Genomic DNA, 21,392 nt, shown 5'->3' with positions numbered 1-21,392 from the left:
AGGGCAGAGGGAACTAATTACATTGTCCTTATTTATTGCACAATAAAACTTGGACAAAACGATACTTGTTTCAATTCAATTCAACAAGTGGGTATAGAATGGTGAATAAGATTGCCAAGATCCTTCCTCTAGGAAGCCTCCAAACTCAAGTTGGCTATGGACAAGTAAACATGGGATTCCAAAAGTGTGATATAAGTACTGTAATAAGGGTATTGGTGCTGTGGAACACAATAAAGGGGAACCCAAACCCAGTCGTGGAACATAGGTAGAAGTACGGGTGAGGTTTGAGGAAACTTTTCCACAAGAATATATCTGCATTTTGTGTCTGATGGAGCTTGATTTTGAGCCTTGCAGATACTGTCTTGTCCCTATACTTTTTTATTAATCACTTTATTCTGTTTTTTATGTTTTTGGTTTTGTTTTTTTTTTTTTTTTTAGTCAATTGTTTTTAGTATTTTGTCTGTTTTAGGGAAGTATTGATAAATTTCATTGGGTAAAAGTACATAATATTCTCCAGGATTATGGAGGTATGACTCTTTAGTTGGTTTTGTAAACACTAACTATAAGCTGTCTCATTCGTTTCTGAATTGTTGATGGGAATGTTAGGTAGAATAGATGATACATAATCTTTTCCTTTAGGGTGACTTTGGCATACTAATTTTGTTAAGACTTTTTACTTAGTAAGTAAAAAGTTGTAAGTAAATAGTTACATTGAGATATATTATAAGAATTTTTATCTTAAGACTAATTTACCTTAAGACCCCTAGCTCATCTAGCTTAAGATTAATTCATTTTCAGTACCACTTATAAGCACATCCATTTTCTATACATTATTCTTCATGCTCTTTTCTTTGGACTTTAAAGAACATTCTTTAGGCCAAAAAGCATAATTTTGATGTTATTTCCTATTTATCTCAGTAGACCCTGCCTTTTTTGTTGGGGGAAGTATGTCCTGAAACTTTGTGATAGCATTGTGATATATAATTCTCCCCTGTAAAAGGCAAATAAAATATGCCTAAAACACTTAAATGATCCCTTTAAACCTTTAACAAATGTATAGGAATGTATAATTTTTAAAGATACTAAAATCTTGCTGAAACATTTTAACACATTGCCTTTTTGTTATTTGTTAATACTTAGAGCATATATGTGGTCACCTCATACTTTTGTAAGTCTCTATGCATGTAGATCTATATGAGCTACAGATCTGAATTTCACATCTCACTCTTTATTTCAAAAATCTCTTTTAACATTTTCATCTCTTTCTTAAATCACCATTTTCTTCAATAACCATCTTTAGTAGTTGATTCTCTTTGGTGGCCTCTTTTAGTTATAGTTGTTTTTTATTTTTTGAGACAGAATCTCACTCTGTCACCCAGACTGGAGCAGTGGCGTGTTCTTGGCTCACTGCAAGCTCCGCCTCCCGGGTTCACTCCATTCTCTTGCCTCCATTCTCTTGCCTCCATTCTCAGCCTTCCCAGTAGCTGGGACTACAGGCGCCTGCCACCATGCCCAGCTAATTTTTTGTATTTTTAGTAGTGACGGGGTTTCACCCTGTTAGCCAGGATGGTCTTGATCTCCTGACCTCATTATCTTCCCACCTCGGCCTCCCAAAGTGCTGGGATTACAGGCATGAGTCACCGCCTCTGGCCTTAGTTATAGTTTTTAAAGTAGTTTTGTGATTTATGAGCATTAGGTAACCACAAAAAAACATCAAAAGAGTGCTAGTGATAAGTGATACTGGTCTTGCATAGTAACCATGAGGTAGGTATAATTCAAATCTCTGCCTCCGTTAAATTACAAGTTGCACTGTATGTCATGGACCTTTGGTGCCAGTCTTGAGTAGTAGAAAGCGCAATGTCAAATCTGTGTGTCAGAGTCTATTGTATAATACCCAGCATTATGAACAAAAAGGGTTATCTTGATGAATAATCTGATTAAGATTAACATGCTGTCATATATCTGGGTGAACTCTTAACAGTCTGCTGTTTTTCCATTCCTTTTTAGCCAAATATCGTGCAGCTTCGTGACAGACTTTGTAGAGCACAAGGAGAGCCTGTAGCAGGACATGAATCACCTAAAATTCCGTATGAGAAGCAGCAGCTGCCCAAGGGCAGGCCTGGACCAGTTGGCCACCACCAGATGCCGAGAGTTCAAACTCAACAATATTATCCCCATGTGAGTGATATCATCCAGATGAAGTAGGAACACTTTTGTATTTCTCTTCAAATTGGTGGTTTTCATTTGTTCAGCAGGAGACCTTCTCTGATATGGTAAAACTAGACAATATATTGTTATAATAGATCTGTTTTCTAGATTCTTGAAGTTGTATTTATGATCTACTTTTTGAAATCATCTCTCTCATTTGGTCAAAGAGATTGTATTTTAGATATAAATTGGTTTTAAGCTCTCTAGGGAGATTTGTTCTATTTCTCTGTCACTCAGAGTTTACTTACACATGTGTATCTGTTACTGAAACTTCTATTTGAGTCATCTAACAATCTGTAAAGTAACAGGAACAATCTTGGTGATATGGTTGTTTTATAAAGTATTTTTAGGAGATAGTATTTTTTGAGTATTTTTAATCATTAATATAGGTTTAGGCTTAGTGTATTCTGTGTTTGCACAATAAAGTATATCCAGAATACAGATTTTTTTTTTTTTTTGGACAATTTAGATATTAGAGAAAAACGAATGACCAAAAGTATGTGAAGTTTTAGATTATGTGGAATGTGAAAAGAACTAATAATTTTATTTAAATTACCAAATGTTTGGTGTCATAAAATGTGGCTTCTTAATATCTTTTACTATTTCACATGGAAACTTCCATATTTCCAGACCAGCAGATAACCTTCGTATACTTAAATGAAGAATATTTTTTCCATAGGTAATAAATAGTCTTGATTGATAGCAAAGTTAACAGGTACTCTGCCTGTTTTAAAACAGAACAAATTGCTGATAGGATTGATGGAGTCTTTTTACGTTTTGTTATAGCAAAAGTAAACATAAAATCTTGAAAAGCAAAAAAATGTCCTTTTGTCTGTTATATTTTTGATTGGTGCTTAATCAGGATAGATTACATTTGAATATAACTGTTAACTATCTAGAATACTCTCTATTTTGACTTTTTTCATTAATTTGACAAATATTTTTTTGAGACCCTGCCGTGAGTGCCTGGCATTGCTCTAGCTGCTATGGGGGTATATTTATGAGCAAAATAGACTAAATTCCCCCGCTCATGGAGATTGCACTAGACTTAGAAAGTCGATGACATAGGTAGGGCAGAACAGATGATGGCTGGGAAAACTGAGAAGCAGAGATGTCAAGCAGCCCACCAGAATTGAAGACACAGAGCTTGAATTTCTTAGCATTGCATGGCTGGTTACCGGCCAAGTTGGGATTAGAACTCCCAAGCATCTTGTTAAACCAAACTACCTGTCATGGTACTGAAGCAAGGCAAGCTCTACATTAGGAAAAGAGAATATTTGCTCTTTATGTCCTTAGCTTTATCTTTCTGGAAAAAGATAAAAACATTGAAAGATTTGTTATACTTTGATTTACCAATGTTATAGGAAAAGACAAAGTGAGTCATAAATAAAGCAGTGATTTTCTTGATTAAAGCTTATGATATAATGAGGACAGTGGCTTGTGGTTTTAATGCAGTGTTAACAGGCAGGGTCAAAGGGAGGAGAGGGAGGCCAGATCAGTGGGAGTTCCACTTCCACTTTGAGCAGCGCAGCTTAACCTTTACAGTTGACCCTTGAACCATGTGGGTTAGGGGTACCGACCCTGCATGCAGTTGAAAATCCATGACTTCACTCCCCAGAACTTAACCCCTAAAATTAGCCTGCCGTTGACTGGAAGCCTTGCTGATAACATGAACAATCCATTAACACACATTTTATATGTTGTGTTTATTATATACTGTATTCTTAACAGTGAAGTAAGCAGTCTGGGTGCGGTGGCTCACGCCTGTAATCCCTACACTTTAGGAGGCTGAGGCAGGTGGATTCCCCGAGGTCAGGAGTTCGAGACCAGCTTGGCCAACATGATGAAACCCCGTCTCTACTAAAAATACAAAAAATTAGCTGGCATGGTGGCGCATGCCTGTAATCACAGCAACTCAGAAGGCTGAGGCAGGAGAATTGCTTGAACCCAGGAGGCGGAGGTTGTGAGCTGAGATCGCACCATTGCACTTCAGCCTGAGTTACAAGAGCAAAAAACTCTGTCTCGAAACAAACAAACAAAAACAATGAAGTAAGCTAGAAAAAAGAAAATGTTATTAAGAAAATCATAAGGAAGAGAAAATATATTTATTATTCATCATTAATATTCATCATTAAGTGAAGTGGTCTTCCTTCTTGTCATCACATTGAGTATGCTGAAGAGGAGGGGTTGGTCTTGCTGTCTCAGGGATGGCAGAGGGAGAAAAGGTGGAGGAGGTGGAAGGGGAGGCAAGAGAGTCAAGCACACTCAGTGTAACTTCTGTTGAAAAAAATTCATATCTAAGTGGACCCACGTAGCTGAAACCCATGTTGTTCAAGAGTCAATTGTATTAATTTTTTTTTTTTTAATGTTTTGGAGTTTCTGCAAAGATTTACTTGACAAAAAGGATTTTGATGGCTCAAAAAAACAAATAGGCCCGGCGTGGTGGCTCACGCCTGTAATCCCAGCACTTTGGGAGGCCGAGGTGGGCGGATCACGAGGTCAGGAGATTGAGACCAGCCTGGCTAACACAGTGAAACCTCGTCTCTACTAAAAATACTAAAAGTTAGCTGGGCATGGTGGCAGGCGCCTGTAGTCCCAGCTACTCAGGAGGCTGAGGCAAGAGAATGGCATGAACCCGGAAGGCAGAGCTTGCAGTGATACAAGACTGTGCCACTGCACTTCAGCTTGGGCGACAGAGCCAGACTCCATCTCAAAAACAAACAAAGAAAAACCCAGTGGCCTCTACGGCAAGCAATGTAGTGTAGTATAGAAAACACTGGCCTGGAAATCAGGCGACCTGGAATCACCATTGATTTGTAGGTCCCTTCCCTTCTCTGGACCTTGGTTTTTCAGCGATAAAGGGTGGGGATTAGACTGGATGATCTTTAATATTCAGTTTTAATACTCTGATTGTATGATTTTTAAGCTTCATATTGGACTAATATGATTTTTGTGGCTGTAATGAAATCCAGAAAAGAGAACTTATACCAATGTGTTTATAGATTAGTAGTAGCATGAATACTATTAATGCTTCCAAAAAAAATCACTTTTTTACTCAATTATGTTTTTTTTCTGGAATGTCTTTTTCCTTCTCTACTTACAAAGCCTCACTTTCCCCACTTATTTGACACTTGAATGGCATTATTCTTGTGCTTTGACGTAGGTTTTCATACTGATTTTTCTGCTGCCTTCCTCTCCCTGTTTCATTGTGATTGTGTGGTTTTTGTTGTTGTTGTTTTGTTTTTTTGGGAATTCCAGCTACCTTGAAAGCAGTTGCCTGACTAATGTATGTTATCTTGCCAATCTTACCTTTTGCTTTGCATCTGGCTATTAATACCTTTTGGGGTTTTTTTCTTCTTTTAACGTTTTCATTTTTTATTTTCTGTGATTGGTATTTCTTTGTTCAATTCAGGTTAGAATTGCCCCTACTGTCACTACCTGGAGTAACAAAACTCCTACTGCCCTTCCCAGCCATCCACCTGCAGCCTCTCCCTCTGACACACAGGTATATCCTTCATTATTCCTCTTTGAGCAGAATTCTGCTCACCTAAATATACATAGTTATATGTTCTGTACTCACCTTCCTCAAGCTGTTTCACCCCCACTCCCCATCCATCTGCCTGCTCATTGCATTTTAATGCTTTTAGGATGCAAGAAGCAGTTTTTAGTATAATTAATTTATTTCCTTATCCTTCCTCTCCTTCTTTTGCAGTTCTAAATTGACTTGAACTACAAAAACACCAACCAAGGTTTTGGCAGTGGTTTAAATCTGATTTTACTGAAGACTTTTTTTCTTTTTTCTTTTTCCTTTTTCCTTTTTTAGCATTGCAGAAATTGAAGAGAATCAAAAGATCCCTTTATGGCATTTGTACTTATATTTACAGAGTGGAGTAGTGGATGGAAATTAGTAGAGATGGAAAATCCTGGTGACATTTCATAAATATTTTTAAAGGCTGTTAGCATCTTTTGCCATTCATTGCAATTATTACTTTGGATCTGTCTGATCTTTAATCATTCAAAATGTGCTGCTCAGAAAATGTGCTTTTCTGAGGAAGATAGAATATGCAAAATGCAATGTTTCTTATGCAATAAAGTTTTTTGTTTTTTTTTTTTTAAATAAACATAGAATTCCATTTCAGAGATTATAATTCCATCTGGTGAAGTTCCTGGTTCTACTTGTAATCCGCCTTCTTACCATGTTCTTGTTTCCTAGGGAGAAAATCCTCCACCTCCAGGTTTCATAATGCATGGAAATGTTAATCCAAATGCTGCTGGTCAGCTTCCCACATCTCCAGGTCATATGCACACCCAGGTACCACCTTATCCACAGCCACAGCGTAAGTAGTGTGACCCCAAAGTCCTTTCAGAGCAGTATTTATGATCCAATGTAGTAACTTTACTTTGAAGCCCCAAAGTCATTGTCAAATCAGTAAGGAAGAACCATTCTGCATAGGATTCCTGAGTCCCTGCTGCAAAAAAAAAACATGTTTTTTTAGGAGGTGGCCTGAATCACCATGCTAGGAAGTAGCTTCTTTGTCACTCCGTTCAGAGTAGTTGATTCCTGTTCCTCGGCTATTACTAAGACTTGTTAAAGAGAATCAAGTGTCCCATGATTTTGATACAAAGAAACAGAATTTTAGAAATTATTGAATACATATTCTTTTTCTTCAGGCAAGGTGACACAAATTATTTTTAGAAAAATGGTTTCAAGGGGCATTTGTTGTTACTGTTTTTCCATTTTATTTATTTAATAGACTTTGTATTTTAGAGCAGTCTTAGGTTCACAACAAAATTGAGCAGAAAGTACAGAGTGCTCCCACTATTGAGGTCCTGTGCCACAGTGTGTATTTGTTACAATCGATGAGCCTACATCAATGTCTCATTATCACCCAAAGTCCACAGTTTACACTCTCAGTGTTGTACATTCTGTGGATTTTAACAAATGTGTAATGACATATATCTATTAGTGGCATTTTTAAAACAAAATAATTATACATGGAAAGTGAAATATTGGCATTGTTTGAAAATTTAAGCGCAAAAAAATAAAATTCTCAAAGGGGAAGATTTAATGAGTGTGTTCTGTGCCAAAATGGATGTTATTACTCAACATAAATATGAATTTGATACAACCTTTTCACTCAAACGTTTAGGGTGAAAGCTGTCTTTAGAGTAGATAAGGAACAGATACACTTTTACTAGATTCACTCTGTTGAGGTTCATACCTACCCTTGGTCACAAAGAATGTCATGGTATTTATATTTATATCTCCCTAAGCCAAACATAATGGCTCATGCCTGCAATCCCAGCACTTTGGGAGGCTGAGGCAGGAGGATTGCTTGAGGTGAAGAGTGAGCCCAGCTTGGGGAACAAAGGAAGACCCCATCTCTACCAAAAAAAAAATGTCAAAATTAGCTGGGTGTGGTGGCACCTATAGCCTGTAGTCCCAGCTGCTCAGGAGGCTGAGGCAGGAGAATCCCTTGAGCACAGGAGTTCGAGAGTACAGTGAGCTACAATTACACCATTGCACTTCAGTTTGGGTGACAGAGCAAGACCCTGTCTCAAAGAAAAAAAAAAAGTCCACAACTCCCTAATCTGGGTTTAGGTCTTTGCATTAAAGCATGAGTTGGCTGCCTTGCCTGATTGTTTACTAACCATCTTCATACTGTATGTAAAATTTTGTTAGGGATCTTAGAGTTGGCTGTTAATCTGGAACTGTGCTCAAACTCAAAATTTCAGTAGCTGGTGATTTAACTGGATGTTGGAGAAGATATTTGATGCATAACAATAGTGTTCACCCTACAGTTCTTATTGGGAGGAAGGTCTGGAGCTGCCACCAAACTCCATGTAACTTTTTCTGTAAAGTGGGGTGCTTTGAATATATAATTCCTCCCTGGTTCCATCTGGTGGTCACTGTAGTCTTTTCACAGGATCAAGAAAAGTCTCAGAAAAGGGTCAGTCTTGCAGTTCTTGGGTCTGATGATTCAAAGATTTTCATAACCAGCAGCAGTTTGGGGATGGCATTTTTCAAGTACTGAATCTATTGAATTTAAGCGTATTTGGGGCATTTGAGCCTCAAAAATATAACAGTGTAAATTTTTAATTTGGGATTATAACTTATTTTGATTAAAATCATTTCTATAGACTGAGATAACTTTTTAGTTTTCTGCTACTATCTGAATAAACTTGTAACTAATTGAAATTTCTGTTTCTTCTCCTTGGTGTAGCTTATCAACCAGCCCAGCCGTATCCCTTCGGAACAGGGGGGTCAGCAATGTATCGACCTCAGCAGCCTGTTGCTCCTCCTACTTCAAATGCTTACCCTAACACCCCTTACATATCTTCTGCTTCTTCCTATTCTGGGCAGTCTCAGCTGTACGCAGCACAGCACCAGGCCTCTTCACCTACCTCCAGCCCTGCTACTTCTTTCCCTCCTCCCCCTTCCTCTGGAGCATCCTTCCAGCATGGCGGACCAGGAGCTCCACCATCATCTTCAGCTTATGCACTGCCTCCTGGAACAACAGGTACACTGCCTGCTGCCAGTGAGCTGCCTGCGTCCCAAAGAACAGGTCTGCGCTTGAAAGGGATTTGGTTTGGCCCACTCCTTTGTTTATGAACAGATGGGTGGATGGAGGGGTATTATTTCTAACTGTTTGTAAACTGGGTAATGTGAGGTGTTGACTGAGGTTTGGGTTTGTTTTTTTGGGGGGGGTGTGTGTGTGTGTGTGTGTGTGTGTGTGTGAGAGAGAGAGAGAGAGACAGACAGAGTCTCGCTCTGTCACCCAGGCTGTAGTGCAGTGGTACAATCTCGGGTCACTGCAACCTCTGCCTTCCGGGTTCAAGTGATTCTCCTGCCTCAGCCTCCCAGGTAGCTGGGATAACAGACATGCACCACCACACCCGGCTAATTTTTGTATTTTTAATAGAGACAGGGTTTCATTATGTTGGCCAGGCTGGTCTCAAACTCCTGACCTCAAGTAATCCACCCACTTCGGCCTCCCAAAGTGCTGGGATTACAGGTGTGAGCCACTGAGCCTGGCCTTGATTGAGTTTTTGTTGTTGTTGTTGTTGTTGTTTTGTTTTGTTTTCTTTAAGACCCAGTCTCATTCTGTTGCCTAGGCTGGAGTGCAGTGGCGTGATCTCGGCTCACTGCAGCCTCCACCTCCTGGGTTCAAGTGATTCTTCTGCCTCAGCCTCCCAAGTAGCTGGGACTACAGGCACAAGCCACCATGCCCAGCTAATTTTTGTATTTTTGGTAGACATGGGTTTCACCATGTTGGCCAGACTGGTCTCGAACTACTGACCTCAGGTGATAGCCCACCTCACCCTCCCAAAGTGCTGGGATTACAGGTGTGAGCCACCGCATCTGGTCAGATATTACTACTTTTAAAGTCTTAAGGAAAGAGAGTTGATCCCAGAATTATACACACATCTTCCTCCTTTGATGTACAGTCATATGCTGCCTAATAAAGTTTCAGTCAGTGACAGACCACGTATATAATGGTTATCCCATAAGATTATAATGGAGCTGAACATTTTCTATAGCCTAGTGATGTCTTAGCTGATACACTGTTGTAGCGCAACATGTATTATTCATGTTTTGTTTTGTTTTGTTTTGTTTTTTTGAGTCAGAGTTTCACTCTTTTGCCCAAGCTGGAGTGCAGTGGCGCAATCTCCGCTCACTGCAAGCTCCACCTCCCGGGTTCACACCATTCTCCTGCCTCAGCCTCCCAAGTAACTGGGACTACAGGCGCCCGCCACCACGCCTGGCTGATTTTTTTGTATTTTTTTAGTGGAGATGGGGTTTCACCATGTTAGCCAGGCTGGTCTCGATCTCCTGACCTCGTGATCTGCCCGCCTCGGCCTCCCAAAGGGCTGGGATTACAGGCGTGAGCCACCACGCCCGGCCTACTCATGTCTTTTTTTTTTTTTTTTTTTTTTTTTTGAGACGGAGTCTCGCTCTGTCGCCCAGGCTGGAGTGCAGTGGCCAGATCTCAGCTCACTGCAAGCTCCGCCTCCCGGGTTTACGCCATTCTCCTGCCTCAGCCTCCCGAGTAGCTGGGACTACAGGCGCCCGCCACCTCGCCCGGCTAGTTTTTTGTATTTTTAGTAGAGACGGGGTTTCACCGTGTTAGCCAGGATGGTCTCGATCTCCTGACCTCGTGATCCGCCCGTCTCGGCCTCCCACAGTGCTGGGATTACAGGCTTGAGCCACCGTGCCCGGCCTACTCATGTCTTTATAGTGTTGCTGGGGTAAACAAACCTGTGCTGCCTGCCACTCAGAAGAGTATAATACATACAATTATGTACAGTATATAATACTTGATAGTGATAATAAACAACTATTACAGGTTATATGTTTACTATACTTTTAATCATTATTTTAGAATGTATTTCTACTAGTTTTTTTTTTTTTTAAGTTAACTGCTAAACAGCCTCTGGCAGGTCCTTTAGGAATTATTCCAGAAGAAGACATTGTTCTCATAGAATATGACCGCTGTGTTTCAATGCCCCTGAAGACTTTCCAATGGGACAAGATGTGGAGGTGGAAGACAGTGATATTGAGGATCCTGACCCTGTGTAGGCCTAGGATAATGCATGTTTTTGTGTCTTAGTTTTTAACAAAAATTTCAAAAGTAAAAAAATTATGTGTATATATATGCATATATATATATAATGGCATGATCTCAGCTCACTGCAACCTCCGTCTCCCGGGTCCAAGTGATTCGCCTATCTCAGCCTCCCGAGTAGTTGGGATTACAGGTGTGCACCACCGAGCCCAGCTAATTTTTGTATTTTTGGTAGAGACAGGTTTTCACCATGTTGGCCAGGCTGGTTTCAAACTCCTGACCTCAAGTGACCCTCCTGCCTCAGCCTCCCAAAGTGCTGGGATTATAGGCTTGAGCCACTGCGTCTGGCCATAAATAAATTTTAAAAATAGAGCATATTTTTGTACAGCTATATAATATTTGTGTTTTATGGTGCTATTACAAAAGAGTCAAAAAGTTAAAATATTTAAAAGTTTATAAAGTAAAAAAGTTACAGCAAGCTAAGGTAATAAAATAATTTTAAATAAATTTAGTGTAGCCTAAATGTAGTGTTTATAAAATCGACAGTAGTGTATAGTAATGTCCTAGGCTTTTACCTTCACTCACAACTCACCCAGTGCATCTTCCAGCCTTCTAAGGCTCATTTGTGGTGAGTGCCCTATACAGGTATAGCATGTTTTAAATCTTTTATACCATATTTTTACTGTACCTTTTATATGTTTAGAACACAAATACCATGGTGTTACAGTTGCCTACAGTATTGTGTTTAGTACAGTAACATGATGTACGAGTTTGTACCCTAGGAGTAATAGGCTATATCATACAGCCTGGGTGTGTGGTGGGCTCTACCATTTAGGTTTGTGTAAGTGCACTCTGTGATGTTCACACGACGATGAACTCACTTAATGATGTATTTCTCAGAATGCATACTCATTACTAAGTGATACATGACTGTATAATATTAAAGTCCAGAGTACCAAAACTCACACACACACACACACACTGTATTCATCATCCTTAACTACACAAATAAGATTCCAGTAATACACTGCAGATACATCAATAGTTTGATATTTTAGAGAGGAATGCTAATTCATTTGTGGAGTTCCAAAAATTACCTTTTATAACCTAGGTGACTGAAGATAGCATCCTTTCTCCGTAGTTGGGTAAGAATCAGAATTCTTGAGTGAAAGAGGTAGCATGGGTTGGAGTAAATCCCCACTTAAAAAGTGGTACAGGGAAGTAGTGAAGGGAATTAACATTTATTGAGTTCATATTGGACATGTTCTAGCACTTGTTATATGTTTTCTTATTTAAGTCTTACAACCTTGAGAAGTAGTAACAATTATTTCTTTAAAAATTACAGATGAGAAGACTGAGTTTCTTAGGAGTTATGTTTCAGGATTGCACAGTGATAGTCTCCAAGTTGAGATACAAACCAGGTTCCCTATCTTCAAAGCCTATGTTCATTCTTCTGTACCAGGTAGTTTAGTCCTGGTGTAAATGATAGAAAACTATCACCATTGCAATTTCAGAAATCATCCAGATGATTTTTGTTTGAGGCATTTGTTACTTTATAATCTAAATTAAATATTTGCATAGGTATTCTTTTTCTCCTTAAGCAGAAGTACATTTGGCCTTGAGATTAGTCTTTGTTTATATACAAAGTAACAGAACATTCTAACCTGGCTGAGAAACATAGTGACTAAAAGGAAGAAGAAGCCAGACAACAGCTTTTCAGTGTTGAGCATGCAGTATGCCTGTCTGCTTTGTTACCTCTTGAACGTTAGTAGTCTGCTATATTTTAATCTACTGACAACTTTATCTTATAGTAGTCTGCTGTATTTTAATCTACTGACAACTTTATTTTATTTTCTTTTTGAATTTCCTAAAAGTTTTGCTTAGGTTATACAAATAATTATAAATGAGGCTGGGTGCGGTAGCTCATGCTTGTAATCCTGCCACTTTGGGATGCCAAGGCGAGGCTGGGCGCGGTAGCTCATGCTTGTAATCCTGCCACTTTGGGATGCCAAGGCAGGTGGATCACCTGAGGTCAGAAGTTGAGACCAGCCTGGCCAATGTGGCGAAACTCTGTCTCTACTAAAAATACAAAAATTAGGCTGGGCGCGGTGGCTTGTGCCTCTAATCCCAGCACTTTGGTAGGCCAAGGCGGGCGGATCACCTGAGGTCAGGAGTTGGAGACCAGCCTGGCCAATATGGCGAAACCCCGTCTCTACAAAAAACACAAAAATTAGCTAGGCGTGGTGGTGCATACCTGTAATTCCAGCTACTCAAGAGACTGAGGCAGGAGGACCGTTGAACCCAGGAGGTGGAGATTGAAGTGAGCCGAGATCGCGCCACTGCACTCCAGCCTGGGCAGCAAGAATGTAACTCCGTCTCAAAAAAGAAAAAAAGAAAAATTAGTCAGATGTGGTGGCAGGCACCTATAATCCCAGCTACTCAGGAGGCTGAAGCAGGAGAATCATTTGAACCCTGGGACAGAGGTTGCAGTGAGCCGAGATCACGCCACTGCACCCCAGCCTGGGCAGCAAGAATGTAACTCCGTCTCAAAAAAGAAAAAAAGAAAAATTAGTCAGATGTGGTGGCAGGCACCTATAATCCCAGCTACTCAGGAGGCTGAAGCAGGAGAATCATTTGAACCCTGGGACAGAGGTTGCAGTGAGCCGAGATCACGCCACTGCACCCCAGCCTGGGTGAAAGAGTAAAATCCATCTCAAAAAATTATAAACAAAAATTTTGTCGTTCCAATGTGTCTCAGATAATGATTTTGTTTAGGATTTAGAAATTCGAGCCGTTCAATGGTTAATTTCTGACAGATAGCAGAGACTTTCAAGTTCTCTATTAGTGAACCACAAAATTAACGTGCTCAGGGCTCAGAGAAACTAATGTCACAATCTGCAAAACATTCATTCGGTAAATTTTCAATGGATACCTGTTTGGTCTACAATCAGAATTATCCCAGACAGAGACAATAGAGGCAGAAAAGACCATACATTTCTAGTGAAGAGCAAATAGCTATGCTATAAATTGAACATGTAATTTGTATTTAGGCCAAATTTTGGAGAGCCTTAAGTGCCAGGGCAAGGAGTTTTACTTCATATAATACAATAAGAAAGAAGTTTCTCATGAAGGATTTTGAACTGCTGAGTGGTGCAGTCAAAGTGGTACTTGAGGGAGATTAATCTGGATGTAGCCTTGCAAGATAGATTGTGGGCAGCACAGCAGAATCAGAGGTAAGAAAACAGACTCTTTCCTAGTAATAGGTAGGAGATGGTAACAGCCTGAGTTGGGATAGTGCATTGCGGTTTCTGTGATGGCAGCACAGGACAGCAGGGAGTTTTCCCTGTTTTACTATCTAGGATAACTGACTGTCACTTTTGTTTCTGTTTCTAGGGGAGAGAGCACTTTGAAATATGAAGACTAATTTAATTTATGTGTATAATCTTGTACTTCTTCATATAGAAGAGTCTTGAAGGGAAATAATACTGTATATTCTCATGAAACAGTGTTCTGAAATTTAAAAAAATTTTCATGAACATTCTTTGGCAAATTATAGCACCTAGTTTTAATTATTCAAGTAAAGGAAAGCATGATATCCTTCCTTCCTTTTCTTTGAATAATTCTATCTTGTATCATTAGAAAATGACTTCAAGGATTCAGAATGTCTTTCTAATTTTTAATTTTGGGTTACTCTTTTTAAACCTGTGACATGCTAGGCTTATAGGGAAAGGAAAGATATATGGTTGACAAAGATGCTCTATTCTGTTTTAAATTAATCTTCTAGCCAAAAGTCTCTATGCTTTTAGCACTAATATTTTTCTCTGAGTCCACTGAAAAGTGTCTTAGCCAGTGCATAGATTCTACCATTATGCTCCTGTAAGAGTACCTAAGAAGGTTTCCAGTGAGAAGTGGGATTGGGTAAGGATATTGTGCAACTCCACCCCTGCATGTGAGACCAGCAGTTACCTCTTCCTTCCCCCAAAGATTCTCTGCACGATGAATCTCTACACTAAGGTGGATAACACTCCATAGTGTTCAGTGACATGCTATATTTATTTTTTAAATGAATGTTTCTTGGAGTGGGCACGGTGGAGTGCGTGAGCCCTGGAGTTCAAGACCAGCTTGGGCAACATGGCAAGAGCCCATCTCTATAAAAAATACAAAAAATTAGCCAGGCATGGAAGCACGTGCCTGTATTCTCAGCTACTTGGGAGACTGAGATGGGAGAATCACTTGAACCCGGGAGACAGAGGTTGTGAGCTGTGATCGCACCTCAGCGGCAGTGAGACCCTGTCTCAAAACAACAAAAAAAGTTCCTTGGTTTTTATTAATTTTTCACTGTAGGGAGTTTGTAAAAGACTCAAAGTCGTATAAAAAATAAAATAAAATTACCTATAATTCTACCACCCAAATATAACTATTAATTTAGGTTTATTTCCTTCATACACATATATACATACATAAAAACTTGCATTAAAGTTTTTATTATGGTGAAATATATATATAAGATAAAATTTATTTTAACCATGTTTAAAGGTACAGCTCTGTGGCATTAAGTACATTAATATTGTTGTGCAACCAGCAGAACTTTTTTTTAAAAAGTTTTGGGATTCATGGTGGGTGTATATGTTTTTAAGGTACAGAAGATATTTTGATACAGGTATACAATGCATAATGATCACATCAGGGTAAACAGTATTGGAGTATCCATCACCTCAAGCATTTATCATTCTTTGTGTTGCAGACAGTCCATATACTCTTTTAGTTACTTTTAAATGTACAATAAATATTGTTGACTGTAGTCACCCTGTTTTGATGTCAACTAGATCTTACTCAGTTCTATCTAACTATGTTTTTGTACCCATTAGCCATCCCTGCAGAACTTTTTCATCATCTCATACTGAAACACTGTACCCATTAAACAATAGCTTCTGTTCCCCACAGCTTCTGGTAACTACTGTTCTACTTTCTGTCCTGTGTATTTGACTATTCTAGGTACCTTACATAAGTAGAATCATGCAACATTTGTCCTTTTGTGTCTGGCTTTTTTGACTGGCATAATGTCTTCCAGGTTCATCTATGTTGTAGCATGTATCAGAATTTTTTTTAAGGCTGGGTAATACTCCATTGTATGTATATACCACATTTGTTATTCATTTGTTATTCATCTGCTGATAGACACTTTGTCTATTGTGAATAATGCTGCTGTGCCTTTGAACAAGGATGTGCAAATATCTGTTTGATTAAAAGATCTGTTAATTCTTTTTTTTTTTTTTTTTTTGAGATGGAGTATCACTCTGTTGCCCAGGCTGGAGTGCGGTGGTGCAATCTCAGCTCACTGCAACCTTCACCTCCTGGGTTCATGCGATTCTCCTGCCTCAGCCTCCCAAGTAGCTGGGACTACAGGCACGTGCCACTATGCCCAGCTAATTATTGTGTTTTTAGTAGAGATGGGGTTTCACTGTATTGACCAGGCTGGTCTCAAACTCCTGACCTCGTGATCCACCTGCCTTGGCCTCCCAAAGTGCTGGGATTACAGGCATGAGCCACCGCGCCCAGCCAGCTTTTTAGTGTATATACCTAGAGGTAGAATTACTGGATCAAACAGTAATTCTACATTTAGTTTTTTGAGGAACCACCACACTGTTTTCCACAGCAGCTGCATCATTTTACATTCCCGTCAGGAACGCACGAAGCTTTCAATTTCTCCACATCCATGCCAATAGTTGTGTTTTCTGTTTTTTATTTTTTTATTTTTTTTTGAGACGGAGTCTCACTTTGTCGCCCAGGCTAGAGTACATTGGCGCTCACTGCAAGCTCCGCCTTCCGGGTTCACGCCATTCTCCTGCCTCAGCCTCCGAGTAGCTGGGACTACAGGCACGCACCACCACGCCCAGCTAATTTTTTGTATTTTTAGTAGAGACGGGGTTTCACCATATTAGCCAGGATAATCTTGATCTCCTGACCTCATGATCCGCCCACCTCAGCCTCCCAAAGTGCTGGGATTACAGGCGTGAGCCCCCGCCCCTGGCTTGTTATTCTGTTTTTTAATAGCCATCCTAATGGATTTGAAGTAGTACTTCATTGTGTGCATGCGTTTTTAACAAATTAGGATCATAACACAAACACACACACACGTGTAATTTTACATCTTTTTCCTTTTTTTTTGAGAAAAGTTCCACTCTGTCACTCAGGCCGGAGTGCAGTGGCTCAATCTCAACTCACTGCAACCTCTATCTCAAGCAATTCTCATGCCTCAGCATCCCAAGTAGCTGGAACTACAGGTGTGTGCCACGACGTCCAGCTAATTTTTGTATTTTTAGTAGAGACGGGATTTCACCATGTTGGTCAGGCTGGTCTCAAACTCCTGACCTCAGGTGATCAACCCACCTCGGCCTCCCAAATGTTGGGAATTACAGGTGTAAGCCACCACGCCTGACCTTACTTTTTTCTTAATATTACACCGTGAACCATTTTTTCATGCCCTTAAAGTTATGTCATGTTTTAAAAAGAGTAAAATATTCATCCCCACTTTATAGTTTTTCGAAAGAGTTAAAAAAGGATAGGGAAGGATTATCTCCTCTCCAGTTTTCTGAGACATTTCTATTCAAGGTTAAAATGTACTGTGTTGATATTTTTTTTTAAGTGTTGACCAAGAGTATCATTTTTCACATCCATAATGAATCTCCATGTTACGGTCTTCTGTAGATATTTATGTTCTTCAGGTAGCTTGTTTTATGTCCTGTCGCTATTAAGGGATGTCTCTATAAAGTAGAGATCAGTTGAACTGTTTGTAAAAAGTCATGAAATCCCAGCACTTTGGGAGGTCAAAGTGGGTGCATTGTTTGAGGTTAGGAGTTTGAGACTAGCTGGGCCAACATGATGAACCCCCATCTCTACTACATATACAAAACTTAGCCAAGCATGGTGGCGAGTACCTGTAATCCCAGCTACTCAGGAGGCTAAGGCAGGAGAATCACTTGAACCCGGGGGGTGGAGGTTGCAATGAGCTTAGATTGTGCCATTACACTCCAGCCTGGGTGACAGAGCGAGACTCCCTCTCAAAAATAAAATAAATAAAATCAATCCTTGAGTACGAGAAGTTTTTTTAAGAAAAGTCACTAAATCTAAATCTATAAAAGCAAAAAGGATTGAAAGGGGTTAGAATTATAATTGAGACAAAACTACGCTAAATTAATAAAAGGACTGTTGGGGTTTTACTAAAACACATAGTTTAATATATTGCATGGTTTGAGGTTAGGAGGAGTTAGGCATATATTTTGGGAGAGGGGTACCTAATTATAAAATATTACCTTCTATTCAGCAGACCTTCCCCACCCCCCTTTAACTTATTCAGGCTAGCCAACTGTTCCTCTTGAGAGACTTGTTTTGCTTCTATTCAGTTTTACCCCAACTTGGAATTTGATTTTATTATGACTTTGGTGTCATTTTACCAAGGGGACATAAGAAAATAGTTCCACAGACTTTTTTGTGCTGCTAATAGTTGGTAAAGTCTGGATACCCTCCCAGGATTTAACACCCACAGCTTAAAAGCAGTCCTCTCATCTTCTGCACCTTCTTATGAGGAACAGGAAGAGAGCATGTTGTTTTGAGCTGACTAAAGGGTCAAGCCCAGCGTATTTCCAATACTTTTAGGTTTGTATTATATTACCTCCCTCAGCCAGAAGCTGAAGCCTGGTGCTTGAGAGTGCATGAGTAGTCGGGAATCAGGTCAGTCCTTTATTGTAATGCACACACAGTAACTCACCAGGCATTTATGAACTATACTGTTATGAACTCATATCTCACATGGAGAGCTAGGTTGTAAAGTCATCATTTGAGATAAAAATAGAAAATCACTTATAGTCAGTTATCATTGATCATTTTTACAGTTAAACCCCAGATGAAAACGTTGGCTTGCATTTATATCTTGTATGAAAAACATCTGTCAGTAAACATTAGAATTGCACTCTACACAATGAGATTTCAAGCTATGGGATTACCTCTCCCGCCTCACAGTTTCCCTGTGAAACTGCTTCTTGAGTAGAGTTCAAACTCAATTGAACTCACTATATTTTTTCTATTGTTTTACTGCCTATTTAATTGCAGAATGAAATCACAATTTTAGTTGCTGCTTTGCTCCCTCCCTCATCAATTAATGATAGCTGAATCCACATAAGTTATGTGTCTGACATACTGACATTGTATACCCTTGATTTGAGGCTGGGCCTGGCATGACCCTAAGTATTTGACAATTGGGATTGCTGTGTTGTCAGTCTGTTTTTCTCTTGTCCACTGCTAGAAACTTTGGTTTCCTATAAGAAGTAGTTATTTCTGGGAGACTTGTCCTTAGTCTGCAAATCTGTATTTTTTTTTTTTTTTAATTATACTTTAAGTTTTGGGTTACATGCAGTTTTGTTACATAGGTATAGATGTGCCATGGTGGTTTGCTGCACCCATCAACCCGTCACCTACATTAGGTATTTCTCCTAATGTTATCCCTCCCCTACCCCCCCACAGGCCCTGTGTGATGTTCCCCTCCCTGTGTCCATGTGTTCTCATTGTTCAGCTCCCACTTATGAGTGAGAACATGTGGTGTTTGGTTTTCTGATCTTGTGATAGTTTGCTGAGAATGATGGTTTCCAGCTCCATCCATGTCCCTGCAAAATACGTGAACTCATCCTTTTTTATGGCTGCATAGTATTGCATGGTGTATATGTGCCACATTTTCTTAATCCAGTCTGTCATTGATAGACATTTGGGTTGGTTCCAAGTCTTTGCTATTGTGAATAGTGCCACAATAACCACACATGTGCATGTGTCTTTATCATAGAATAATTTATAATTCTTTGGATATATGCCCAGGAATGGAATTGCTGGGTCAAATGGTATTCCTAGTTCTAGATCCTTGAGGAATCGCCACACTGTCTTCCACAATGGTTGAACTAATTTACACTGCCATCAACAGTGTAAACGCATTCCTGTTTTTCCACAACCTCTCCAGCATCTGTTTCCTGACTTGTTAATGATTGCCATTGTAACTGGTATGAGATGGTATCTCATTGTGGTTTTGATTTGCATTTCTCTAATGGCCAGTGATGATGAGCATTTTTTCGTGTGTCTGTTGGCTGCAAAAATGTCTTCTTTTGAGAAGTGTCTGATCATATGCTTTGCCCATTTTTTGATGGGGTCGTTTGCTTTTTTCTTGTAAATTTGTTTAAGTTCTTTATAGATTCTGGATATTAGTCCTTTGTCAGATGGATACATTGTAAAAATTTTCTCCCATTCTGTAGGTTGCCTTTTCACTCTGATGGTGTTTCTTTTGCTATGGAGAAGCTCTTTAGTTTAATTAGATCCCATTTGTCAATTTTGGCTTTTGTTGCCGTTGCTTTTGCTGTTTTAGACATGAAGTCTTTGCCCATGCCTATGTCCTGAATGGTATTGCCCAGGTTTTCTTCTAGGATTTTTATGGTCCTCGGTCTTAAATTTAAGTCTCTGATGCACCTTGAGTTAATTTTTATATAGGGTGTAAGGAAGGGGTCCAGGTTCAGTTTTCTGCACATGGCTAGTCAGTTTTCCCCTACGCCATTTATTAAATGGGGAATCTTTTCCCATTGCTTGTGTGTGTCAGGTTTGTCAAACATCAGATGCTAGTAGATGTGTGGTGTTATTTCTGAGGCCTCTGTTCTGTTCCATTGATCTGTATATCTGTTTTGGTATCAGTACCATGCTGTTTTGGTTACCGTAGCCTTGTAGTAATGTTTGAAATCAGGTACTGTGATGCCTCCAGCTTTGTTCTTCTTGCCCAGGATTATCTTGTCTATGCAGACTCTTTTTTGGTTCCATATGAAGTTTAAAATAGTTTTTTCCAATTCTGTGAAGAAAGTCAGTGGTAGCTTCATGGGGATAGCATTGAATCTATAAATTACTTTGGGCAGTAAGGCCATTTTCCTGATATTGATTCTTCCTATTCATGAGTGTGGAATGTTTTTCCATTGGTGTCCTCTCTTATTTCCTTGAGCAGTGGTTTGTGAGTCTCCTTGAAGAGGTCCTTCACATCCCTTGTAAGTTGTATTCCTAAGTATTTTATTCTCTTAGTAGCAGTTGTGAATGGGAGTTCACTCATAAATCTGTATATTCTTACAGAAAGGACCATATGAGGTGGTTGCATTATTTGCTGGGCCTATTCTCATTTATATGCACAACGTGACCCCAGAAATTGTTTCTGCAGAGTGCAGACCACTGGGGCCTCCTCAATCCAGCAGTGAAAAATGATACCACTGTGCTAAGATACGCACATGTATCCTTATCAAATGCAGGTTGAAGTCTGTAGGACATGTAGAAATCACCCCATTTCTCCAGTTCCCTGCTGCTTCAAGAGGGTGTTGGACCAGCAGCATTCATATCATCTGGGAGGTGGCTGCAAAGACAGTGTCTAAGCTTCTATCACTATACCTAATGAATTAGAATCTGTGGTTTAACAAGATCCATAGCTGATTTGGATTCACAGCTTTGAACAATACCAAAATAGACACATTAGGTGAATATGTTAGGAAGTGCTATCCCCTCCGTGATATTTCTTCATTAGTTAAATAGTAGAAAAACAATCAATGCAAA

The 21,392-nt window shown here is 39.6% G+C and overlaps 1 protein-coding gene across 50 annotated transcripts in view; it reads left to right on the top strand.

Moving 5' to 3' along the window:
* SEC31A (SEC31 homolog A, COPII coat complex component) overlaps positions 1–21,392 on the top strand; it is an 81,000-nt gene that overhangs the window by 46,792 nt on the left and 12,816 nt on the right. For 16 of the 50 annotated variants that reach the window (XM_007999078.3, XM_073017446.1, XM_073017442.1 and 13 more), the window contains 3 exons: positions 2,008–2,178; positions 6,422–6,545; positions 8,433–8,774. In XM_007999078.3, the coding sequence (XP_007997269.1) occupies positions 2,008–2,178; positions 6,422–6,545; positions 8,433–8,774 (637 nt within the window). Of the gene's footprint in view, positions 1–2,007; positions 2,179–5,620; positions 5,714–6,421; positions 6,546–8,432; positions 8,775–21,392 lie in introns of all 50 variants that reach the window. The other 34 variants (XM_073017439.1, XM_007999070.3, XM_007999065.3 and 31 more) reach the window with 5 other exon arrangements.

This window comes from Chlorocebus sabaeus, chromosome 7, assembly GCF_047675955.1.
Source record: "Chlorocebus sabaeus isolate Y175 chromosome 7, mChlSab1.0.hap1, whole genome shotgun sequence".
NCBI lineage: Eukaryota > Metazoa > Chordata > Mammalia > Primates > Cercopithecidae > Chlorocebus > Chlorocebus sabaeus.
Note: the sequence above shows the minus strand (reverse complement) of the source record. Positions and strands in the feature narration are given on the sequence as shown.